This window comes from Schistocerca serialis, chromosome 2 (genome assembly GCF_023864345.2).
Source record: "Schistocerca serialis cubense isolate TAMUIC-IGC-003099 chromosome 2, iqSchSeri2.2, whole genome shotgun sequence".
NCBI classification, from domain to species: domain Eukaryota; kingdom Metazoa; phylum Arthropoda; class Insecta; order Orthoptera; family Acrididae; genus Schistocerca; species Schistocerca serialis.
The window spans coordinates 665,547,873-665,575,292 of record NC_064639.1 but is presented as its reverse complement, the minus strand read 5'-3'; the positions used below and the strand labels follow the sequence as shown (position 1 = coordinate 665,575,292).

The 27,420-nt window shown below is 45.1% G+C and overlaps 1 protein-coding gene across 1 annotated transcript in view; it reads right to left on the bottom strand.

Moving 5' to 3' along the window:
- Positions 1-27,420, bottom strand: part of LOC126456317 (E3 ubiquitin-protein ligase lubel) — a 464,483-nt gene that overhangs the window by 173,821 nt on the left and 263,242 nt on the right. The window contains exons 8-14 of the mRNA XM_050092068.1: positions 25,543-25,893; positions 18,354-18,637; positions 17,638-18,209; positions 16,307-16,830; positions 13,012-13,206; positions 9,611-9,856; positions 5,128-5,307 (exon numbers count right to left, since the gene is read on the bottom strand). Of these exons, the coding sequence (XP_049948025.1) occupies positions 5,128-5,307; positions 9,611-9,856; positions 13,012-13,206; positions 16,307-16,830; positions 17,638-18,209; positions 18,354-18,637; positions 25,543-25,893 (2,352 nt within the window). The remainder of the gene's footprint in view (positions 1-5,127; positions 5,308-9,610; positions 9,857-13,011; positions 13,207-16,306; positions 16,831-17,637; positions 18,210-18,353; positions 18,638-25,542; positions 25,894-27,420) is intronic.

The following is a 27,420-nucleotide window of genomic DNA, read 5'->3' as shown; positions in this document are numbered from 1 at the left end:
GTCGACTGGCACCTCAAGTTCAACGGCACTAAGACACAATTTGTGATTGTCACACGTTGTGTAATCTCAGCGGATCCGCTGCCTGTCAACGTCGGTGGCAGCCCTGTTCCCTGGAGGCCGACGGCACGTTCTCTTAACCTCACTCTGGACTGTCGATTTTCTTGGCGCTAGCCCATGCAGGAAGTGAAACACAGGCTACGAAATCGTTTACACAAGCTACACCTACTGCTGAACCCGGCTTCCGCGCTTCCTCCGTGTCTCAGCGTCACCCTTCACAAGGCACAGCTCTGCCCTGTCATTGAGTACGCCGCTATCGTCTGGGGGAAGAGAGCCGAAGAACACTTGCGTTCTGGCCGAGGGGTTCTAGGCGCTACAGTCTGGAGCCGCGCGGCCGCTACGGCCGCAGGTTCGAATCCTGCCTCGGGCATGGATGTGTATGATGTCCTTAGGTTAGTTAGGTTTAAGTAGTTCTAAGTTCTAGGGGACTGATGACCTCTGCAGTTAAGTCCCATAGTGCTCAGAGCCATTTGAACCATTTTTGAACACTTGCATTCCATTTCCGCTTGGCTGTGCACCTACCGACAGATTTTTCCACCTGGACCACTCCATGATACTTTTGAAGTCCCATAGCTGCAAGACCATTTCCGGACGATTGCACGTACATTTTATGAGAAGACACGGCAGTCGCAGAACATGAAGATACAGGCACTGGGCTGGAAGATTCAGCTCAGCGTCACAACAAGATGGCCACATCTTCTCACTGCGTAAGCAGTGGATATAGAAGAAACCAAAAGTTGGAAAAACAGAATCTAATCCAGATTAGAAGATCACATTCACACAGTGCATGGCAGGGGAAACACATAGTGTTGCGAACTCCGCCACTTTTGGAAGGCCAAGACACTCTGTGAAGCTCGAACAGCAGGACTCGGCAGTGTCAACATGTATCTCAAGACAGAATGAGGACCGTATCCACAGTCGCCGCTAACAAGATTGACTGGATGCAGTTATTGCACAGTGGATTCAGGATTAGACCGTAGTTAAAAGTCAGATAGGTGCAAGTAAACTTTAAAGTATTGCAATGTATCAGATTCATACTAAAGTTAGGCATGGTAATTCACTAGTGTACAAAACTTAAGAACACAAGTAAATTTCGCATGATGTTTCACAGCTAAGTAACATAACTCAATGATACTTGGACCATATATACAAAGAATTGCTACAGTACAGTACAGAAGTAAATGAAAGAAATACACAATGAGAAAAGCAGAAATGACACTTTTGTACAAAAACAGTACTAACACTGAAGCTACCACGATATATGTGCTCCCCTGGACATTACAAGAGGCAGCACTTGGTTTTTAGTATAGAGCGTGATTACCACTGCAGTGCATGCTATAAATACCATCCTATAACTACTATTTACATGACATTGTAATTCTGTCAGAGACAGCAAAGGGCCTCGAGGAGCAGCTGAACGGAATGGACAGTGTCTTGAAAGGAGGATATAAGATGAACATCAACAAAAGCAAAACGAGGATAATGAAATGTAGTCGAATTAAGTCGGGTGATGCTGCGGGAATTAGATTAGGAAATGAGACACTTAAAGTAGTAAATGAGTTTTGCTATTTGGGGAGCAATATAACTGATGATGGTCGAAGTAGAGAGGATATAAAATGTAGACTGGTAATGGCAAGGAAAGCGTTTCTGGAGAAGAGAAATTTGTTAACATCGAGTATGGATTTAAGTGTCAGGAAGTCGTTTCTGAAAGTATTTGTATGGAGTGTAGCCATGTAAGGAAGTGAAACGTGGACGATAAATAGTTTGGACAAGAAGAGAATAGAAGCTTTCGAAATGTGGTGCTACAGAAGAATGCTGAATATGAGATGGATAGATCACATAACTAATGAGGAGGAATTGAAGAGAATTGCAGAGAAGAGAAATTTGTGGCACAACTTGACTAGAAGAAGGGATCGGTTGGTAAGCTATATTCTAGGCATCAAGGGATCACGAATTTAGTACTGGAGGGCAGCGTGGAGGGTAAAAATCGTAGAGGGATACCAAGAGATGAATACACTAAGCAGATTCAGAAGGATGTAGGTTGCAGTAGGTACTGGGAGATGAAGAAGCTTGCACAGGATAGAATAGCATGGAGAGCTGCATCAAACCAGTCTCTGGGCTGAAGACCACAACAACAACAACTACCACGCTGACCACAAGTTCAGCAAGGAGTTCTTGTGGTAGGCCGTTCCATTTCACCACCAGCAGGATTGACAACTGCTGGATAGTTGTTGGTGCTGTAATACGCCTCTTCAAGGCTTCACACATGTGCTTAATGGGATTTAAGAAACAGGCGGGCCAGTCCATTTGTCGAATACCCTTCTGTTTCGAGAGCTCCTGCAACTGCAGTGTGATGATGTGGTCACACATTGTCATCCACAAAAATGGACTCACTGCTGAATGCACCCCCAAAAAGGGTGTGCGGGGAAGCAGTACAATGTCTCAATGTCCTTGACTGGGGAGTGTGGCATGTTCAAGGATTTAGAGGTCAGTACACCCGTGCAACATTATGTCTCCCCACACCACAACACCTGGACCACCAACGATCATCCACGACAATGCTGGATGTACCCTCAAGTGGGAAGTGGTGGGAACACATAAAGCACGTAGTAACATTGTCAAACATGATCATTGCGGTGGTCCAGGTGCTATGGTGTGGGGAGGAAATGTGTTTGGGTGTAAGGACCTACAAGTCTTTGAACACGGTACACTCGCCACTGAATGTTATTATGACACAGCAGTCCTTCCCCATGTGCGTCTTTCCAGGGGTGCGTTCAGCCCTGACTTCATTTTTATGGATGACAATGCACGACCGCATCGAACTGCACAGGTGGAGGGCTCTTCAAACGAAAGGATTTTCAGCGAATAGACTGGTCTCCCCGTTCCTTCGACTTAAATGCCATCCAGGAAGTGTGAGATGTATTGCGGAACGTCCACATGCACTAACGACTACACAGCAATTGCCAGCCGCGCTTGTGGGGGAATGGAACACCCTACCACAAGAGCTCCGTACCAACCTTGTGGCCAGCACGGGAGCACGTTGCAGAGCATGCGTGACCGTCTCTATTAATGACCGTGTTCCGTCTTTTGTCCAGCGAAACATCATAAACCGCGGCAATTTCAGTGTAATTGTTGTCTTCGAATAAAAATGTCATTTCTCTTCGTCTCATTGTGCATTTCTTTCAGTTACCTTCTGTACTATACTTGAGCAGTTCTTCCTGTGTATGATACAAGTTATACCCAGCTACATTGACTGGCAATGACACATCGTGCGAAAATTACTTTCTTGCTTATGTTTTGCACACCAGTGGTTTTCTTTTAGTCAATTATTTTAATTGATGCTTATCTGTGTTGTCATACATTTTTGTTTAGCTCCTGCCTAATTCTATTTGGCCATGTGACGAGGCTGTATAGTAACTACTTTCGGTAGTAAGGGGTTCTCTTCATCCCGCTTGTTTGCAATCAAGTGTATTTTCTCAATACAAAAGGAGCAAACTGACTACAGTATTCATACGTATGTAGGGATAAATGCTGGAGTTGATACTAAAACGCCGACTGTGTTATAGGGGGAATGTCGGGCCTGGTGGCCTAGCAGTAAAGCAGGTGCTTGGAAACTGAGAGGTCGATGGACTGAATCCCAGATAGACTTTTGTCTGCCTTTAATGTAAAATTCACCTCTCAATGATGTGAACAGCCATCAGGAACGAAACGTAGTTCGTATTTCACACTAAACTGTAGATCTTCTTTCCCTAGTTGGATAATTGAAGTAGATCAGAGACACGCAAACCGCTGAAATAGCGTCCACGGACCGACACAAAATAATAATTATTATTATTATTATTGTGGCGGTAGCGATAATGAAGAAGTCTGATAATATCGCTCTCTTTACTGTTTTCGAGCTTGGTGTTATTGGAACTGGAAGGATGATACTTGATTTGGTCCGGACGCTGTGGCCGAACGGCACTAGGTGCTTCAGTCCGGAACAGCGCTGCTGCTGCGGTCGCACGTTCGAATCCTGCCTCGGGCTTGGATGTGTGTGATGTTCTTAGGTTAGTTAGGTTTAAGTAGCTCTAAGTCTAGGAGACTGATGACCTCAAATATTAACTCCCATAGTGCTTGGAGCCATTTGAACTTGATTTGTGCATCTTGGAGTGCGGTGCGAATTAGACGAGTAAAAAGAAATGTTAAACATCATGTATAAGGCTCCGCCTATTTTCGAACAATGTTTTTTGGGTCGTGCTAATTCGAGCATAACTGTGAGTAATGATTTAAGGACACCTTTCCAGACGATCACAACTAACAAAGCAAGGAAAGAACGCCAAACATGGAAACATATTAATCATTTTGATTTGTTAAATTTTTCCGTCACGTAGTCCTAATAATCGACTATTTGGAGCTGTAAGTTTGACTCTGGATTTGAAGATATATTTTCCTTCCAGCAAAGAAAATTAGGCTTCTTCGTTCAGTGTTTATTCTGTCAGGTTTGTGCAGAACTGTTATTTTCATTTAGACTGTGTTCTTTTCTTGATTATTTCACATGTGGGTGGCAGTGGTCGTCGATAGCGTATGTTTGAAATAGGATGAAACAGTAGACAGTGGGTTAAATTTTACAATGGGCCGTCCAAGCTGGCAGCTTGGCAACTTGTTTTGAACAGTAGTGCTACTGACAACATGACTCGTGCATATGATGTTATTTGCATATATTTGACGATACTGGTGCTGATTCTGCATTTAACATTTGACGATGCCACTATGGCTGCAGTCCGTTAGGACTTTGCTTATATAAGACAGATCTGATGATGGTCGTTATAGACCGAAACCGGTAATCAGTTAACAAAAAGTTTGTGACCGTAGACATAAATTAAAGGAAACTTATTGTATATACGGGTCACTGATTTTTCGCGACAGTGTCGCAGCTTGTGAAAAAGAATAGGATCTTCGCGATAAGATAACTGTCATTAAGATTGAAATACACTAGTTGTTTGATGTGGTTTCGGTTGTGAGACTGAAATTGAGATATAACATTGAACACAGCTGGACGAGGTACGTGTCGTGCAATAAGAGACTCACCCTGAGTAATTTGACGAGCTCGAGGCCTTCATTCTTCATGGCTTCAGTGCGCTGCTTCTGGACGAGTTCTGTGAGGCCTGTGATCTTGTCTGCGTAGCCAGCGCCCACTGGCTTCTCCGGCGGTTGTGACAGCGCTCTGCCTCCGTGCAATCCATTTCGCTGATCCGCGAAATCTGCCTGCTGCAAGAGAAAAAATGCCAACATTCTGGTCTCACCCTTCCACTGCTCGTGATACCATCTGCGATTACATCAATGACTTGATACCAGCGGCATATCTGGTGCCAACGAATTCTAATGTTGTCTCATTCATTTCTCTTATCAGAAGAGTTTTGGTACTATTTTTACTCCTGTGCTACACAAGAGTTTTCAAAAGAAACAGCATTGGAAACAATATACAAAGCAAATCACTGAAAACCACACCTCTGGGAAAGGCAACACAATTTTCAATCGTTTTCTGCATTACACTTTTATTTCCACAGCACACTGCACATTGAATAATTCGCACTTGACACAGCACGGCAACAGAGAAGAAGCAAGCAGAAGAATCCTGTGAGAGGAAAATAGTTTACATCATTGATACATAGCAAAAAGCATGTGATACTTGCAGAAGCAAATATATGTTCATAGTTGTGTGCCAGCGTATAATGGCTTACGGAAGAGCTATTCATAAGAGACGCTAATTTCTTTCTAGTAGCTCCAAGTTTCTGTAGGTACGGATTTTACCAGTTCATGTTTGTAGCTAGAGATGTGACGCTGTAAAAAAATTAAATCATACACCACATGTCTTATCATATAGGCTACTAAGAAGCGACTGAAAGGAACTCTAGCGTGAATGCAAAATGTACATACGTCATTCTCAACATAGCAGTTGTATGGAAAACGCCATATAAAACGTGTAAAATCTATTTTCCTTCACAGTTAAGCGGAAAGAAAAAAAATACGAAAATACACTCAATCACACGCAAAAACAGCACACTTCGAAATACACGGCACACGACATGCTAAGTCGTAAAACTTTTGCAAAATACGTGTTTTATATACCAAAAAATCTTTTTCTTGTTAAGCATGCTTTCCAAAACATATGCACATTGCAAAAACTGGAAAAACTAGATTCAAAATAAGAATGAACTCTGGGACTTTGCTTGTTTACTAGTATTTCTGTATTGAATGAAACTACAGAGCCAATAGTCGATGAGAATAGTTCTCGGACTACTTAACAAACCACTACTTTTTGCTACCCCAGGGACTATTCAGACCGACTATTAGCTCTGTAATTACATATACCCGAAAAACAAAAATAAAATTTGTAAATAGGTTTTGTCCCATTTTACTCTGTGTTCTATGAATCTCAGTAGCTCTTTATAAGTTTTAACTTAAATCAATTCAGTAAAATTCTTTTGGGTGTTCAATGTCCGATATTGTTTGATTGTAATTTTTATTCATTAACAAGGAAAAACCGTCTGGAAGTCGTGACATAGCACTGCTTTTGCATTTACTACAACGCCTGGAATCTGTTTCTCCTAATGAGGGCCACCTCGCGAGCACAGTACTTGGTCCATTGGCCAGACATTGTTGGCACTTAATCCAGCAAGTTTTCGCAGCAATATTTCATGTTACAGTTGTTAGGGATCGTCGAATGTTCCCTGTTACTACCAAAAATTCTGGGTATTACTTTCTGTTGCATAATTACGCAGTAATACGCCAAGGACAATTTTAGTGAATGTGACTCCGACACAGAAGCTACCATAATTTAGACTAAGACTTTTCAATTTTTATGAATATAATGTGAAAATACAGTAGAAAGAACAAAATGCACCACCACCTTCATGAGTAAAGTTTAATACCTACTTCCAATTCAAGCGACACTAATAAGGTAAGTACCCAAAATCGAACAGCTGAAACCGAATAAAACTTATTTTTAATACGGAGAAGTGTATTTTCTAGCAACCATCAGTGACATTTTGTCTAAAACTGTGCATTTGTGTTTATTCGATGCGTCGATATCAATTAAACAGGAGTCAGCGAAGAGGCGGTACCGTGTAACGGATATTTAAAAGGGCATGGTCATTGGCTTTCGGGCCAAGGGTGGAAGCATTTCCGAAATGGCTAAGTTTGCAAACTGTTCGCGTGCCGGCTTGGTTAAGATATACCATGCACGACAAAATGGCGCACTCCAAACCTAGCTCTGAGGCAACTGTGGTGCACCACAGAGGTGAGCGGTGGCTGCGGAGATATGTCGTGTAACTGTCGAGTAACTGACTGCTCAGATTAGCAAGGAGGCACGGAAAGTCTCCCCTCAACGTCCGTTCAGCTAAGCTTGCTACGTATGGGCCTCTGCAGCAGGCACGTACCCATGTTGACTGCTGTTCATAGGCAACGAAGGCTGGAATTTGCACGCCAATACGGCAAGTGGACGTATCACGTTACATGCTCTATAGGACAGATGGCCATTGCCATGCACGGCGTGAAACATCTGAAAGGTTCAAATGGTTCAAATGGCTCTGAGCACTATGGGACTTAACATCTGTGGTCATCAGTCCCCTAGAACTTAGAACTACTTAAACCTAACTAACCTAAGGACATCACACACATCCATCCCCAAGGCAGGATTCGAACCTGCGACCGTAAAACATCTGAAAGCAAACGCCCTGCAACCAGGAGGGAACATCATGTTCAGTGGTATATTTTCGAGGAAATCCCTGGGTGATATCGTCACACTGGAAGGCAGAAGGGATCAACATAAGTATACACCTATCCTTGAGGACCTCGCCACGGCGGCATCTATCAGCGCGACAATGTAACGTGTCACATAGCTCGCAGTGTACCTGCGAGGTTCACAGGGCAGCAAGCTGAGTTTTCCGTACTCCCCTGGCCACCAAACTCCCCGGACTTAAAACCAATCGAGAATCTGTGGGACCACCTCGATCGGGCGGTTCGCGCCATCAGTCCTTACCGGAGATACCTTGCGCAGCCGGCCACAGCACTGGAGTCGGCGTGGCTCCGTATGCGTGACGGTACCATCCAGAATCTCAGTGAATCTCTTTCTGCATGTCTCGCAGTGGTCAGCGCTGCAAAAGGTGGTTATTCAGGCTTTTGAGGTCACAGTAGTGTGATCAGAGTCCGCCCCGATAGCTGGGATGTGCCGGGTGCAGCCGGTGTGCACATTTGACGGCTGATGATGAACTTCACGCTTCTCTCACCACTCAATATGTAATGCACATACTATACCATGAAATGATCTACATGTTCCTTTTAACAGAGTGATCTTTATTGAAAATAAATAAATAAAAAAAAAAACAACAGAAAAAGTGGCAAGCGAGCGAGACTTCCGTCCCGGTAATCCTGGTTCGAGACCTGTCTATGCTGCTTTTGTTTCCTTTTTTTCAAATGTCTGTTTTAATTTATAATTAATCATGAAAATTCTGCAAGGAATTGATTTTAAAAAAATTAGAAGCCTCTATAAATCAAAATTACACATTGAATATCAAATTTTGTTTCAATCTTTTGCTTTTTTTATTTGAACAGTATTCCATAAAAAAAAGAAAAAATAATAAAATAAAGATAGCTGAGTGGTCAGTGTGACGGACTATCATGCCAAGGGGCCTAGGTTCGATTCCCGACTGAGTCGGAGATTTTTCTCCGCTCAGGGACTGGGTGTTGTGTTGTTTTCATCATCATCATCATCATCATCTCATCCCCATCGACGCGCAAGTTGCCGAAGTGGTGTCAACTCAAAATACTTGCACCAGGCGACCGGTCTACCCGACGGGAGGCCCCAGCCCGATGACACAGCAAGTTCTTTTTTGGGAAATACGCCTCTTGAGTATTAATTGTGTTAAATATATCTTTTGTCAAATAATGCCCTAATTATGACTTTGGCGAATTCGCTGGTCATAATTTTCTGCTACACCGTATTGTTTCTTTGGCGCCTCTTGAGTATTAACTGTGTTAAATATATGTTTTGTCAAGTAATGCCCTAATTATGACTTTTGCGAATTCACTGGTCATAATTTCCTGCTACACCGTGTTGTTTCTTTGGCGGCTTGTACTTCTGAAGTGCCTTGGTTCATTATCAAACATCGATTGCACGCGAATGCAGAGTTTTGCAATTAAATAACCTGAATGGATGATAGGACACGCTCAGCTCCGTATTTTAAACTCGTTTTTACTCCTTTTGAGCAGTTCGAGTTGGGGTACTTTTCCTTTAGGCGCAACGGAACTCCACAGTAAAATCTCACATACGGTAAACTACTGTGTTTATGACTCTGATGCTACTAAGGATCATGCTTTGGGATGTTTAGGGACTGTAGACTCTCCGTCAGGCAGTTCAGAGGCAAACGAACCCACACACTGGCAAACACACACACGCAGGCATTTGATACTCGTGAATAGCGCCCGTGAACTGGAGATTGTCACGTTAATGCATCCTGCGAAAGAAAGGGACTGTGTGCTGTGAAGCAAGCACACTGCAAGCAGGCCCCACCCTCAGTAGCGTGCTGGCCCCTAGTCCCAGAGGAGGCTCCGCGTACGACCGCCTCCTCATGTCCCACTGCTGACTAGCGCGGTGCAAGTCGAACTGGCTGCGGTGCGTCGAGGCCATTGGAGGCAGCTGCGGCCGGTAAAACGCCGAACCCCCGTACTCCGGGTACAGTGGCAAGTCATCGTCCATATAGCGGCCGCTATAGCGCAGCGGGGGAGACGACTCCCGGGACACCCCTGGAGGCAGGCTCTGTGGAACAGGTGGCACCCACCAAAGCGCTCGTTGCTGCACTACGACACTGGTATTAAGAACAACTTAAATCTGGAAACAGAAGAAATTTGAATGTGGTGCCAGGGCTGGAGAATAAAATTTAAACTTACGAGACAATAGGGAATAAAGACGTCTGTGGAAGGCTTACAATAAAAGGAGAAACTGGTCGTGGTGACAAGAAAGGTGCAGAGAGGTTTAAAAAATAACTTGACACTAGAGGGCACAATGAAAGAGAGAAAACACACCCTCTTTAAGATTGATTTGCATGTGAAACATAAAATATTTAAAATGTGATGCTAGACGAAGACGTTAAAAATTAAGCAGGCACTGAATGGGCAAGTAATGGAGTCTTCTCGGGTTACCAGCCCAGTAATATGTTGTCTTGATGCAAAATCTCGTTGAATTTCCTGCCTGTGGTCGTCCAGTTTCGGAAAAGATTACGGACCGAAAGATGGTAGGTAGGAAACAGTACAAAAGTCTAAATGTTAACCGGGAAGGTTTCACCATTGAAAGTCCCCTTAGAAAGTCTTTATTCTCAAGAGAACTGAAATTTATAACAGAAGTTATCCGAGCGTCTAGCTGCAGTGGGGTCTTCGAACGTGATGATATTTTATCAGGGTAGGGAGAAGCAGAGAATGACTTCAGTTAGCCGACGGTCCGATGACTGTTGCAAATGTCTCTATTCATTGACCATTACTGTACACACGGAATAACCCTGCGCTGAAAGAAGTTGGATCTAAATGTGCTCAAGCAAAACAACTGAGCTGCGCCTGGAAAATACTACATTATTAGCTGTGAGTGCAGTAAATGACACTCAAGTTGGTTACTGATCGGGCACAATTCATTATTCGGCTGGTAATAAATCAGCAACACAACCCTGGCGACATGCTCGTTTATTTAATATCTAAGACTTTAACTAAGAATATGTAAAGAATGAAAGGCTGTCAGGAAGCTACAATTGTGGGACATAACTGAATGCGCACACATTGGCGATATTTCCTACGAAAAGATACTTTGCATTCGTTTGATAACAGGCTGAATGGAACTGTGGCCATCCTCGAGGGACTGGAATGAGGAAAAATCCCCCTCTCTTTCCAGCAATGAACCCAGGACCTCCGTAGTCGGAGCCTAGTGCTCTACCTCCCAGACAATCACGGGCACTTGTTGAGAGTAATTTTTGTACTTGTATTATTCTTAGGACTGTAAGAAGGGGGAGGGCGAAACTGCTGGCACTTAACTTTCTTCTTTCGAACAGCACCAAGAGCGGAGCCAGGCTGTACTTCCCAGTCCGACGGACATATCACCAGCGTCACATACTGTTAGCCCGTGAGACTGCGAAGATGTTTACAATTTCTTCCTTGATTTCAGAGCAAGGTCTAGTATTCTAAAACTGTACTTTTCCATCCCTCGTGCCCTTAATGCTCAAAGTTTGTTGATGCAATGTTCCTTCGCTAAGATTATAATTGCTTACTTCGTGGTCAAGTGTCCTCACACTACTAAATCCTGTCTTACTAAAATCAGCAGCGAAGGCGGTTATGATTCAGAAATACCTTTGCTAAGAATGTTTCACAGTTAAACTAGCGTTTCTTAAAATGTCGTGATAGGATTTAGCTGTCTCCTAAGTCCAATAGTTACAGTCAAGTGAATGGAAGGATATTATGCAAATAAAAAAATGAATTTAAGAAAGCTTGCCAAAGCATCATAGTTGTACACACTCTTATTACATAACACTGGAATTTCAAAATTTCTTTAGTAAAAATAATAGTTTAGTAATTTTCTTCTTCATTCTTCAAAAAGCAGAGCACCTGACTAATAAGACCTCTGCAAACGGCACTGAGAAGAAAATATTTCTACATGTCTATTAACACAGAGAGATATCCATGACAAAGGACAGCAATAAAATGTCGGCCCAACCACCTACTTACAGCGCAAAAAAAACTAGAATTTACACGTTTCCAAGGTCAAGCTTTCATCCTCAGATATTGAACAACAACATCTAAGAGCTACCAATATAAAACATAAACATGAGCAATAAAAATTATAAAACGTGGCTACTTCCCATGCAGTCGTGTCTTCGCCACATTATATTATCATTTTTATTGCTGTAGCTTCTGTTTTATATTGATCGCTTTTAGGGGTTTCTCGAACAGTAACTTCCGAAGATGAAGACTTGACCTTCTAAAGGAATAAATTCTGGTGTTTTTTGCGCTATAAATTTCTGGTTCAGTACATTTTAACACTGATTTTTATGATCAAGAACTCATATCCATTACGGATAAAATCGAAGGGAATTTACTTTGCAGACTATCTGCGAAAAATTTCAGCTCATGTTGTACAAATGCTGTTAGACCTGGTTTATATTTTTCTTTTTTAGTGCAATCAGTGAATCTAGTCTCAGAGTACGAAAATATGATTTCTCAAGAAATTAAGTCTCTTCCACAACGTAGCAAATCCCTCAATGTCGTAACTACGCTATGAGAATTTGACGTTTTGCTCAGTTTTCGTAATATCTCCCTGTTGTTTCCTGTAATTTCGTATTTTGAACGCCCCATTAGCTGCAGAGTAGATATTTGAACAGCAATGTAACGATATTATCGTGAAATAAATGGGATAAAAAAAAGTCACAAATATGTGGAGTTCAGGAGTAAGACATACAATAATTAAAATTTATACACATCATTTAGGAAGACAAATATTTCCTTTACACGCTACTTTAATAAAAAGAAGTGCAGGATTTTACTCTCATAAAAACTTAGAAATTCTTTTTTTTTTTTTCCTCGCGTATTACGGTAACCAATGTGCGATTTAGGAACTTGACTCTGAAGATGAACATATATAATAACATGCAGATGCCGCTAATACTATTACTAAGTTATGCAAGGTGAGATATATATATATATTAACACAAATAAAGATTAACTGTATTATAGAATCACAGCACAAGTACACTGAACACTGCTATCGGTCTTTTTATTTTCTCCACAGTAAATCAAAAATTATTCTTACACAATTAATGCACACCTTGTAGCACTGTATACTCCGTCGTGATAAAATATATGGAGGTTCCCTTAGCTGAATCGTCGATGTTAGTGAGCAGCAGCATACAGTAAAGAGTAGTATGTTAGCGAGCATACCTGCGTGTCACTGGTTACTGAGTGCCGGCTCACAGACCTCTGGAGGTTGCCGATCCACGGGTCAAGACCTTCGGCGGTCTGCGTGGCCATGTGCAGAGAGGCGGCTCGCCTCAGCTTCCGTGGAGACAGGATATCGCTCTTAACTGTCAGCTGTTTGCCCTCTGTTACGGCCACACTCTGACCTACATCGTACGTCTGTCAAGCCAAGAGAGAGTATACCATCTGTACTTGAGACTCTTCCTCATCAACTCCGCGTATTCACAGCAAGTATCGATATTATTGCAAAGACAGAAAGTTAAGGAGAAGCACAGACAGAAGGAGAAACCTAATGCAAAGCGTGTTGGAAGTGTACTAACAGGCTACGCTACGGGAAGAAGCATCCGGTATTTTGGAGCCACGATGAGGGAATGTATTACGCTCGGCTCCAGGGTTACAGATTTCTGCAGGACCTAATCTAAAAAGTATGAAACTAAATCTATAGTGTGCACATATTAACTAGGTACAAACACCATTTCCTGTGAAGCTGGGATGTGTGTAATGTGAGAAACGGTACGATCAAACGTAATCTCAATAGATATATGATGATTTAATATGGCGCTAAAACGCTTTAAAACAGAAATTTGTTGAGATAGTGGAGAGTTCGTTAGAATTTCATTTTAAACCAGACTACATCTAACTTCTTAGCGAACCATTCATTACGATTGGATGCAAAAGGAAGAAGGTTTAGGGTTTGACGTCCCGCCAAGGGTAGAGTCACAAGCGAAAGCTCAGATTGGATAAGGACGCTGAAAGACATCGGCCGCATCCTTTTGAAAGGAAACCACCCGCTCATTAGTATTAATCGATTTAGGCAAATCGCGGACAACCTAAACCTAGATAGCCGGACGGGGATTTGGACCTCACTTCTTCCGAGTGCGTGTCCAATCCGTAACCACAACACCAATTGACTCGGTTTGATTTGTTGCACCACTATTTTCTCTGTGGCAGAAACCATCTCATCAATCGTCAGTTTCCTGCTAAAAGTGTTAACTGTACCGTCATCTCATAGGGCCTCAATACAAGTAGTCTGTTGCTCGTCTTCTAGTTACCAATCTAGATATTGAATCAATACCACAGTTGAATGAGTATAAACCGGGAAAGTCTTCAACGTCACGAATGAGACTAGGCCTCGAAAGTTTATTTTCAATTACTTATTTTATTTCCGGTGGCTCCAGTGTCAATGTTTTCAAGCACTTCCACATACCTGGTGTCTCTACTAAGAATCGTCAGGCGCATTATCTCTACTGTTTTGGCACATATTTGCAATTTAGTTTTTGCAATGTGTAGCTGGAGTCAGCCCAAACAATTGCTGCTCATCACGTCTCCAAGCAACGCCCAGTGTCAGGTAAAACGTCGGTTTGTTTCCGACTACAAACAAAATCATTTTTAAAGCTGGATTTCACATTCTTACTCGGTAGAGCGGTCCCAAATAGTGATATAATCGTTTTATCGATATGTATTAATAGGACAATAAAACACCAAGAATAACCAGTACTCCATTAGCGGCAGCACTGCCTTGGCCCTCACTGACAGCTACTTAGTCGTTGCTAGAATACTGGTTACTCCTGGGGTTTTATTGTCCTATTAATACATATCGATAAAACGAATATATCACTATTTGGGACCGCTCTATCGAATATGAATGTGATTTTCAGCTTTAAAAATGATTTTGTTTGTCATGCTAGAAATGTGTGTGAATCCCTACAGGACCAAACTGCTTAGGTCATCGGTCCCTAGACTTACACACTGCTTAAATGAACTTAAACTAACCTATCCTAAGAGCAACACACACCCACACCTGAGGGAGGACTCGAACCTCCAGTGCGAGGGGCCGCGCAGTCCGTGACTTGACGCCTCAAATCGCGTGGCCACTCCGCGCAGCTGTCTTATTAGATACCCATCATAGCGTCAAGTTGTTGTGAAGCCTAAACACATGATAAACAAATGAACGAATTACGAAATGTCATTACTCACCATAAATTTGGCGTGTTTATCATAGTTTGTTCTTCATCTGCAGTTCAGAAGTCTAGTTCATTCGTTGTGTTTTAAAACGAGCAGTGGTTAAGACAGTGGGATCGCTTTCGGGAGAAATGAGGTTGAAATTCTCGTCCGGCCTCACAAATTTAGGTTTTCCTTGGTTTTCCGGAATCACTTAAGACGAATTCCAGTACGATTTTCTTAAAAGGACGCAGCCAATTTCTACCCCATTCTTCTCCAGTCCTAATCTAATCATTCCGCTATCGTCAAGACTTTGAATGGCTCCAACTTACTCTAATCATCCCGCTATCGTCTAGACTTTGAATGGCTCCAACTTACGCTGTAGATGAAGCTGTCTGCTGATCGAGTAAACTCGGTTCTGTTTTTTTTTATGAGTTTCTGATGTTTTAATGTTATGTGCCTAGAACACAGAAAATATCCAGATATTTTTCTGAACTGCTTGAGGAACTTCACAAAATCCATAATGAGTCCATCACACTTTCCTGCATCGGAAAGAAACAGTTCACCATACGTCCGTACTTGGTGGTTTTTGTTTTGTGTGCGGTAGGCCGGGGTCTGAGCCGTGTTTCTGTGCCTAATGTTTCGTCTGATAATGCTGCAGACATCATCAGAGGCCATATAGAAGGAATTATAATTTTCACACATAAAAAGTTCAGCAAACCGAAATGCCTGTAGCCTCTGATGATATCTCCAGCATTAAAAGATGAAACATTTGGCACGCAAATATGTCTTGGACTTCGGCCTAATGACCATATAAAGAAAATAACCGGGAATGTAAGCACTGGCCGTGAAAACCTTCATTATATGATCAAGCAGTACACTGTCGGGTACTTCACAACAGTTTCTGTAAGTTATCTCCATAACTTTTCGCGTACTTTTAAAGTTGACAGTCCTTACTAAATTTTTTTGACTTGTGCTCTAAGGGTACATGGATTCAAGTTGTGCAATGCAGACACTAAGCTTACGGCTACTTACAGAAGATAAAACAAGTTTCTACAGTAATTTCCTAGTGTGGTTCAGACAGCAATGAGCGGGATAGTTTTTGATAGCCTTCGACCTCTGACGGTAATGTGGGGAGTTCCGTCATTTTGTTTGTTCCAAGATGTTGCCTTTAGCTGGACTAATTCTACTGGCGTGTACGGAAGACGAGGACGTGTTTCAGACTAGGGGAAGAAGCTCGATTCCGAGGAACAGTGAGGTGAGCGTCTACACTATGGGAGGGTCAGCAGGAACGCTGGAGGACCGGCCACGTCCTCACCTGAGTGGAGATGCTCTGCGGAGGAGGTGAAGTTCCCGTCGACGTCACCATTTTGCCAGACTTGGAAGCGGAGACCTCCGGGGCTGGCGCAGTCGCCGTCTGCACGGAGGAAGTTGGGGCTGGCGCCGCAGGTGGCACTGCCCTCGGGGGAGAGGTGCCCACTGCTGTCGACACCTTGGAAGGCTTCTGCGGAGGCGCTTCCGCCATTTCCACGTCTGCTGCTTGCTCGTCGGGCCTGGGAGAAACTTCGGCGTCGCTAGAAAGTGCAGGGGGGAGGGGAGAGACTGAAGACGTCGACACGGACAGCGAGGAATGGTCGACGATGTCGGAAGAGGTGTTGGTGCCCGTCGTCACTTTTTTGCGGTTAGTGGAAGTCGCTGCTGAGGTGGTAGCAGTCTGCGTGTCAGAAAAGGAAGACGGGAAAGATTTAGTTTCAGACACACTGTCACTCTGTTCTCCCTGGCGAGATTGTTTATGCGACGTTTCCGACGTCTTCGGCACTTCTTCTGATAGCCTCTCTTTTCCTACAAAATGTTTTTAACTCAATTAGCTCTCTTAGTGTACAGGGTAAAGGGGGGAGCATGAACACAACACAAGAAAACCACTTCATTTTAATTCTGGATTATATATTTTTCATTAATGTCCGTAACTCGTTTAGTTTTACAAACAGTGTCAAAACATTTTTTTTTTTTTTTTTTTTTTTTTTTTTTTTTAGTGTCACAATGTAGTGGACATAATAATGGAAGCGTGCGGATTGAGAGAGAGAAGGCTTCAATCTCGGACTCACCGCCGAATGTGGATCGCAGATAAGTGGTCGGTGTAACTCGTTTCGAGTCTGCGCACCGGCGTTTTCCCCCTGGTTGCAGATGTCCCCAGCTAAGGATCTACGTGAATAAAACTGGGGCGACTGACAAGTCACCGATAGTGTGTCAAATTGTCAGACTTGAGGTCATGCAGTGATGTACGCTACTGTTGAGGCTTTACAATGAGGAAAAAATAGGGTATTATCAGGTAAAGCTACGACTTCCATGAGTGCTAAAAAAACTAGAATGCAAAATTGTAAAAAAAAAAGATCTAGGATGAAGCTTTGGATTTTCGAGCTGTTTTGGATCTACGGCAGGGATATCGAGCACTGGTGGATCTGCAAACGAGTCTTTCATTATCGTGTCCACTATCTGATTTTCGAAAAATAACAAGATGAATTAGAGATAAAAATGAACTGTGGGTAGGAGAGGTGGAGCGCGCAGAAGGTGGCGCGTTCCTCTGCGCCCTCCCGCGCTACCGGTAGAACTTCGTTCCGGGCCAGAAAGATATTTTCCTTGTGGTCATACCTTTCTTCTTGTCGCGGTCTTTCTCCTTGCCGGTCTCGACCTGCGAGGCCCTGCGCGTCTCTCGCGACTCGGCAGCGGTCGCTCGCTTCCCGGTCTGCGGCGAAGAAGACGAGGAAGAGATGCGCAGGTGTTTGCCGAATTTGGCGGCGACGGCGGCGGTGTCGTCGCTGTCGGAGCGGTCGCTGGGCCGCAGGTGGCGCTTGGAGGAGGCTGGGGCGGCCCTGGTGCGCGCGCGGTCCGTGGCGGGCGCCCGCCGCTGCGGGGGCGGCGGAGGCGTGTGCGACATGTCGGACGGCGTGCGGCAGCAGACGGCGCAGACGCGCGTGCCCGCGCGGTTCACGTACGTGCAGTGCTCGCACGCCCACTCGTGGCGCGGCACCACCGGCTTGGGGGCGGGGGGCGGCGACGGTGACGGCGACCCGGAGCCGCGCGGGCACTCGCCGTCCCCCTCGTCGTCCTCGCGCTCTTCCGCGCTGCCGTCGGCGGCGTCCTCGGCTCGCGGGGGCGGGCGCCCGCGGTCGTGGCTGTCGCGGTGGCGGTGCCCCTCCTCCTCCTCGTCGCTGTCGGTGAGGCTGCCGGAGGAGGAGGGCGAGGGCGGGGGGCGGCGCTGCCTGGCCCGCTGCTGGGAGCGCGGCAGGCTGCCGGCCAGCGAGCGGCGCGACTTCTGGCTGGCGGCGGGCGACGCGGGCCGGCGGCGGGCGCTGAGCGCGGGCGACGGCGGCGGCGGCGGCTGCAGCTGCATCTGCATCTGCAGCGCGGCCGCGGGGTACGGCCCGGGATGCCACGTGCCGCCCCACGGTGCGAACCCGCCGCCGCCCCCGCCGCTGTCGAAGGCCTGGTGCAGGCTCTGGTTGCTGGCCGTGCGCCCGTGCTGGAAGCCTCCTACGGACGGGTCCATCCAGGGCCCTGGCGGCGGCATCACGTGCTGCTGCGGCGGCGGCATCCACATCACGCCGTGCCCGTGGCAGCTCGGGCAGTTGAGCTGCGCCATCGACTGTGCCTGCAACACATTTAAAGACATCCAGCAGTTTGTTCCCGCTCCACCAACTCTACTGGCATCATTCTTTAGCACACAGATGGAAAGTGTCACCACACGAAGCCCCTGTTCGATATTTATCAGCATCAAAATCTACTAAGAGCGTTTAATAAGTAACACGTCACATTTTTTCTCGGCCAAGAAAATGGCTCTGAGCACTAGGGGTCTTAACTTCTGAGGTCATCAGTCCCCTAGAACTTACAAGGGAACCTCCCCATTGCACCCCCCTCAGATTTAGTTATAAGTTGGCGCAGTGGTTAGGCCTTGAAAAACTGAACACAGATCAATCGAGAAAATAGGAAGAAATTGTGTGGAACTATGAAAAAAAATGAGCAAAATATACAAACTGAGTAGTCCATGCGCAAGATAGGCAACATCAAGGATTATGTGGGCTCAGGAGCGCCGTGGTCCCGTGCTTAGCATGAGCAGCTGTGGAACGAGAGGTCCTTGGATCAAATCTTCCCTCGAGTCAAAAGATTACTTTCTTTATTTTCGCAAAGTTATGATCTGTCCGTTCGTTCATTGACGTCTCTGTTCACTGTAATAGGTTTAGTGCCTGTGTTTTGCGACCGCACTGCAAAACCGTGCGATTAGTAGACGAAAGGACGTGCTTCTCCAATGGGAACCTAAAACATTTGATCGCAAGGTCATAGGGCAACCGATTCCTCCACAGGAAAACACGTCTGATATATTCTATATGACACTGGTGACGGCATGTGCGTCACATGACAGGAATATTTTGTCCCCCAACTAACTTGTACGCTTGGCGAATGGGCAGAAAGATTCTTCTACCTTGCCCGATTTAGGTTTTCTTGTGGATGTGATAATCACTCCCAAAAAAGTGATGATGGACAGATAATAATTGTCTGAAAATAAAAAATTAAACTTTTCACTTCAGAGAAGATTTGAACTAAGGACCTTTCCTTTCGCAGTTGCTCACGCTAACCACGGGACCACGGCGCTTCTGAGTTCACAGTATCCTTAATGTTGCTTATCTTACGCATGGACTACTCAGTGTATATTTTGCTTATTTTTTTCATAGTTCCACACAACTTCTTCCTGTTTTCTCGATTGATCTGTGTTCAGTTTTTCATGGCCTATCCACTGTGCCAACTTATAACTAAATCTGACGGGGGTGCGATGGGGAGGTTCCCTTGTCAGAACTACTTAACGGGGGTAGGACGTCAAACGGGCCGGCTTGGAGCAAGAGAGGCACCACACGACATTTTAATTTCCACTGTCTATACTTTTACAAATAAATTTATAAAACTTTGTCAATACGACCGGGAAGGATTCAGGATTCAAACTCATAGCACATGTAAGTTCAAAAGTATAACAAAATAATTTTTTTTTACATGTGAAATTTCATCATTTTTTTCACTTACTGTTGTGTACATAGTTCCGCATAGTCAGCGCGTACACAACTTTCCCAATAGAGCGCGCCCCGCTAAGCACAACAGCGCAGGCGCAGCGCTCGTCCGTCTCCGCACTACGAGATGGCGCTGTCTTAGAGACAGACCAAATTCTGCTTCCGCCGATCCGCGTATTAATATGTAACGCAGCCAATGAGATTGCTGCTAACGTAGAACCTTTTCTCCTCGCGGATCACACTCGCACAGTGATACCTGAACGCTCGAGGTATTATAACAAGTGTACAGACCTCAGATTTGTTAGTCTGCATTAGTCTGCAGTCAAGTTTCAGTCTGCGCCTAATAAGATTATCATATTCCTGTACATAGCCATGAAGATAAATGTACAGACACTTTGTCAAGTATCAGAGATATGTGAGTATAAGATTAACGTACCCGGTAGCGTTCTCGCTTCCCACGCCCGGGTTCCCGGGTTCGATTCCCGGCGGGGTCAGGGATTTTCTCTGCCTCGTGATGGCTGGGTGTTGTGTGCTGTCCTTAGGTTAGTTAGGTTTAAGTAGTTCTAAGTTCTAGGGGACTTATGACCACAGCAGTTGAGTCCCATAGTGCTCAGAGCCATTTGAACCATTTGATTAACGTACCAAGACCAAAGGAACTTCAGATTGTCAGTTTTAAACAGCATCCAGAATGAAGTTACATAATGTCTATGTTTTTTATTATTTTAATAAATGTGTGTGAAAATTAATCATGTTCTGGTTAAAGTTGATCACTGTCAATCTGCTACTCTAAGCGTGCAAGTGGCATTTCTATCACCTGACCTAACGGCAGAAGATAAACATGCCACAATAAGAGCATGAGACATATTGCTGACACTTGTCTACTGCGTTAGAGCGACAAGTCAAATAATCTGATGGTGTGTGTACGGAAGGTCTTACAGTATGCACACCACAATAAGTAACACGTCACATTTTTTCTCGGCCAAAAAAATGGCTCTGAGCACTATGGGACTTAACTTCTGAGGTCATCAGTCCCCTAGAACTTAGAAATAATTAAGGAGGGTAGGACGTCAAACGGGCCAACTTGGAGCAGGAGAGGCACCACACGACATTTTAATCTGCACTGTCTATAGTTTTACAAATAAATTCATAAAACTTTATCAACACGACCAGGAAGGATTCAGGATTCAAACTCATAGCAATGTAAGTTCAAAAGTATAAAAAAATAATTTTTTTTACGCGTGAAATTTCATCAACTTTTTTCACTTACTATTGGCTGCATTCGTTGCTATAGGTACACTTTTCTTCACAAGTAAGAGAGATTCTTCGATGAATTTTGCACAGCATACAAACCATACTTACAGGTGTATGAAACTCTAGAATTTATTTAATTAATGAAAAAATGAATGAGCTGTTACATTTTAAACTTCCGTTTAGAAAAAACTCAAATTTTATGGTTAATTATCTCAATTTTTTTGCACAGTTTTTAATAGATTGCAAAATTCTAGAGTTTCATACACATGTAAATATGGGTTGAATGCTGTGCAAAATTCATAGAAGAATCTCTCTTACTTGTGAAGAAAAGTGTACCTCTAGCAACGAATGCAACCAATAATAAGTGAAAAAAATGATGAAATTTCACACGTAAAAAAAAAAAAATATATTTTTTTATACTTTTGAACTTACATTGCTATGAGTTTGAATCCTGAATCCTTCCTAGTCGTGTTGATAAAGTTTTATGAATTTATTTGTAAAACTATAGACAGTGCAAATTAAAATGTCTTGTGGTGCCTCCCGTGCTCCAAGTCGGCTAGTTCGACGTCCTACCCCCCCTTAAACCTAACTAACCTAAGGACATCACACACATCGATGCCCGAGGCAGGATTCGAATCTGCGACCGTAGCGGTCGCGCGGTTCCAGGCTGTAGCGCCTAGAACCGCTCGGCCACTCCGGCCGGCTTTTCACGGCCAGTTTCGGTTGAAAAAAATACGGAATTTGATGTGGGACAACTTGGAATATTCCCGCTTCAGCCCCTATAGTTTCATGAAGTTCCGATAGGTGGCGGCGCTGTACGTAGTGTGCAAAATGGGGACTGCAACGGAGGTGCGTTCCAAGTAGAGAGCTGTCATTGAGTTTATTTTGGCGCTAAACCAAAGCTTCGCAGATTTTCGTGGGCGCACTCAGAATCTGTAATCACCCATCCAACAAAAACAAAGCATAACTGCCCACTATAACTGTAGACTATATTACTAGAATCGTAGTATTAATGATTTACTCTGCCAAATGTTACATCATCAGGTCTTCCTAAAATGCAGTAATTTTCTTTCTTTGAGGATGTTCCTCAGCAGACACGTGATTACTCGGATCGTTCGAAAGGTGACGTCTTGATCTTCATATAAGTCCTAGTAATGTTAGTCGATCTGCATCGGTCGTTACAACTCGTTGATCTGTAATTCTTAGTGGCTTTGATTGCAGCTGACTTCAGTTTCTTGCTCGAGACTTCTTATATTTTGATATTCAACTAGTTTAACTTTGGATAGACACTGCCTGACAACAAAAAGTTGAGCACCTGGAAGGGGGGCGCAACAGTAGACCCAGAAGATGGCCGCTGCAACTGTGGCCCAAACGTTGTTTTTTTTCTCTCGAGCAGCAGCAGTTTTGTACATTATGATGCAGTACCATACCCAGAAAACTTTAATGTCGACTAACTCTGGCCGTGGAAGCCTACGCAATTATATAAATCGAGGCAAATTTACAAAGAACTTGGCGTGATGAGCCCTTTATTAGTATGCCGTTGCACACCCTTTGGCCTGGATGCATGGATTGATTCTGTAAGTAAGAGTGTCACAAAACCGTTGTATAGCACATGCTGAATGCTGGCAAAGTCTCGAGGTCACAGATAGATTGTGTAAAAGTGTGAGAAGTGATATACCAAATGGCCATAAAAATGTGTGAGAAGTGATATACCAAATGGCCATAAAAATGGAAGCAGACAGATGAACACTAACGGAAAAATGCCGCCCACACTGTCACAAGCCAGCACACAGCATTTTACCAGAAATGATGATGAAACTTCCAGAATCCATCTGAAGATGAACCTGAAAAGCTTCGAAAACTGGAGAAGGAATAATAAATAATTATTCAAAAAAGTGACTGGTTGCAGTTTTCTGTATTTACATTCGTTGTATACTCTCCTGAGGAAAAGTGGCCCACAAATGTTGTAACTTAATCTCGATATCCTGTAATGATGGCACTGTGACGACGTCCGACCTGGTTCCACACATATGCTATCGGAAACTGAGCTGGTGCTCTTTCCGGCCATGAGAGTACCTCCGAATCACGCTGACAGTTCATCCATGACATATCGTTGGGTCATCAGAGGTCCCCTACCCCCCCCCCCCCCCCCTCCCATCCTCCGCCTCACCAGTCACTACCTGCCATTACCTCAAATAGTACCCGATGCTCTCAACACTGTGACGGCAGGATAACAGCGCTGCGCCTCTAAGAACCATTGGAAAAAAATGACTTCTACTCAAGTCGCAGCCACATTCGCCGACGATGGTGATCTGGGGTAGTGTGTGACTGCGAGCTGGCGCTGAATACAGTGCGATGTCATTCATCAGCAGCCCCTGCTTCCCGCTTACGGGACGACTCCAGGCGCAGCCGTTTGTGTTGTGTTGTTAACAGCATCCTGTCCGCCCCCGGTAGCTGAGTGGTCAGCGTGACAGACTGTCAATCCCGGGTTCGATTCCCGGCTGGGTCGGAGATTTTCTCCGCTCAGGGACTGGGTGTTGTGTTGTCCTAATCATCATCATTTCATCCCCATCGACGCGCAGGTCGGCGAAGTGGCGTCAAATCGAAAGACCTGCACCAGGCGAACGGTCTACCCGACGGGAGGCCCTAGCCACACGACATTTCATTTCATTTCATTTCAACAGCATCCTACGTATGGGATGGTAACTCCCCCGTCCGACGAATGTTACGGGATGACATAGAATGTTGCAGGGAGTCCATTACTTGTTCTCGAGTGGCAGGAGCAAAAGTGAAAGGGCTACAGTGTACTTGGTGGACGCCGGCTCATGTGACCGCGCGGTTCTAGGCACTTCGGATCGGAACCGTGCCGCTGCTACGGTCGCAGGTTCGAATGCTGCCTCGGGCATGGATGTGTGTGATGTCCTTAGGTTAGTTAGGTTTAAGTAGTTCTATGTTCTAAGGGAATGATGACCCCAAATGTTAAGTCCCACAGTGCTCAGAGCCATTTGAACCATTTGTACTTGGTGGACAGTACGGCGATCATCTCTTGTCAGACTTGGTCGACTGGAACCTTGACGACGAGTATGCCTGCCCTCACATCCCCATGCATTGCAACATCGGATACTGTCAGATCCGAATGCCGCGTAAATCTGAAAACAGCACATTTTGACCAGACTACCAAACAGAGACTGACGGCGAGGCCCATTTAAAACTGTGTTAGGAGCTGATAACGCTGTCTCGTACGAATACGCGGTATCTCCGTGTCCTGCATAGTGATCACTCAGCATCTGACGCTGTTCAAGGCACTTACATGCCTTACCAGGCCTGTTAACAATATTAAACACAAACAACAATAATGGACTCTGGCGGCCATACTACCTATTGCAGAGAATTGCCACTCCAGTCACTTACATACCAGCCAGCGTTGTGTATGTGTTACCTTGACATCCGACCACGTCCTCAGGATGTTTCAGTTTTTTTTGTTTTTTTTTCAGGCGTTGTTTGTATAATTCGCTAGATTAAGCAGCAGGTAATGGGCGCCTAAAGCTCGGTCTCTGGTTGGTTTCTTTGAAGCCTGCAGCCTTGGTGAAGACGTGATGGATTAGCTACTAAAGAATGGGATTTTCACTCTGCAGCGGAGTGTGCGCTGATATGAAACTTCCTGGCAGATTAAAACTGTGTGCCAGACCGAGACTCGAACTCGGGACCTTTGCCTTTAGTGGGAAAGTGCTCTACTATCTGAACTACCCAATCTCGACTCACGCCCCGTACTCACAGCTTTACTTCCGCCAGTACCGTCTCCTACCTTCCAAACTTCACAGAAGCTCTCCTGCGAACCTTGCTGAACTAGCACTCCTGGAAGAAAGGATATTGCGGAGAGATGGCTTAGCCACAGCCTGGGAGATGTTTCCAGAACGAGATTTTCACGTTGCAGCGGAGTGTGCGCTGTTACGAAACTTCCTGGAAGATTAAAACTGTGTGCCTGACCGAGACTCGAACTCGGGACCTTCGCCTTCCTGGGCAAGTGCTCTACCTTCCCACGACAGGCAAAGGTTCCGAATTCGAGTCTCGGTCCGGCACACAGATTTGATCTGCCAGGAAGTTTGATTAGCTATTAACATTATGTACCACCAGGAAAAGTAGTTCCTCTGCTCTTCGTAGCTAGAATAGTAGGTTCCGAAGATGCCCTATCACGTGCGGCTCTTGCAGTAAGCGGAATGGAGTGGCAAAGGGCAGAGGAGTGCCTCACCTGGTGCATGGTATGGAAAGCTGGCGGGTGCTGGTGCGGCAGCGGGCTGGCCATGCCCTGCAGGTCCGACACGGAGGAGCTGGAGACGAGGCTGCGGCCGAAGAAGCCGTTGGCGCGGCGGCCGTCCGGCGGCGTGGGCGGCGCGGGCGGCGAGTGCAGCCCGGAGGCGCGCCGCGGGCTGCGGGCGGTCGTCGCGAAGCCCGACACGTCGCGCAGCTGGCCGTGGCCGTGGCCGTGGGCGGCGCCGAGGCCGCGGGGCGACGCCTCTGAGCCCGACACGCTCGACGAGCGGTTGCGCCCCCACGGCTGGTCCGGCTCCCACTCCGGGTACCCGCTGTCCCGGCTCGGTGGCTGAGGAAAAACCAAAGCAGCTACATACTCTGCACTCTGAGACCCACTTTCCTAGTACAATTGCCCGAACATCTCCCCTTGCGTTCCAATAGCGACTTTAGTTATTTGTACCAGTCCAAAAAACAGTATTATCTAACACAGTCCAAAAACTACAACGTAATACACTGATGGAAAGAAGTAGTTGTGAGACTCAAGCGAAAGTTGGTAGGCGTGTTTCTACATCTGACAGATGATGTCTATTCCAATTTCGCGCCAGACGAAGAATAGTGGCGCTAGTAGCGCTACTGTGAGTGTGAGGACGCAAATCAGATTTCCTTTAAATACATGTTGTGACATGTACTGAGTCAAATCCCTCCTCCTCACTTGAGGTGGAAACAAGCTCTACTGAGGGAGGCCAAGAAAATCTCTGCATCACCTTCTCTACCACTCCACCAGGAATTCTGTCATCCGCCACAGCAACGATTGTCATCAAGAAGACCAGCAAGTGTTAGTGCAGGACAACTCATCACGGATGGTTTTGATCTAAATGAAAGCTGAAAGCATGAATGGTCAACAAAAACAATGGGAACAAGAGCCCATCACCTTGATCCCACAAAGGAGCCGAAAGGTTTTGACCTACCGAGGAAACTTTGGTGCTGCCTCAACAGGTTAAGGACTGGACATGGTTGTTGTAGCTACTTCAGGTACAAATGGCACTGGATCAGTTCACCAATGGGTAAATGTAATCAAGAAGAACAGACAATTGAACATTTAGTCCAATGCTGTCCACTTCATTCATACCCTAGAATTCCCGATGACTTGTTCACTCTCACACGCAGCTTAATTAACTGGTTGTAAAATACGGACTTTAAGGTTTAATCTTGTCTTATATCATATGTATATTGTATAAAATCATTTTCCTTATATCAACTGTATACTGTATAAAAGCGCCAAACGATTAAATAAATAAAAACAGTCATGAGCGTTAGGTACATTTGAGATAGGACGTGGTGACTTGATGTTAGTCAATAATGCCCTCAGAGCTACAAAACCGCCGTTATCAACACCTCACTGAGTTTGAACGAGTTCGTGTAATAGGACTAGGAAATGCTCGATGTTCCTTCAGCGATACTGCAGGAAGACTTGGCAGGAATGTAGCCACTGTACATGACTGCTGGCAGCGGTGGTCACGGGAATGTTCGCTCGCAGGAAGACAGGACTCCGGACGGCCACGTGGCACCACCGAGAGGGAAGGCCATCGTGTTAGGTCGGCTCTGGCGCACCGTACTGCATCTACAGCAGCAGTATGAGCAGTAGTTGGCACCACAGTGGTACAACGATCTGTTACTTCAAGGACAAATTCGAGCCAGATGCCCTGTAGCGTGCATTCCACTCAACCAAAACCATAGCCATTTGCGACTTCTGTGCTGTGAAGCGAGAGCTCATGGGAGGCTAGGGTGGAAGTCTGTTGTATTTTGAATGTTGGTTCTGCCACGATGCCAATGACGGCCGTGTGTTGGTTAGGAGGCCCGTTGAGGGCCTGCAACC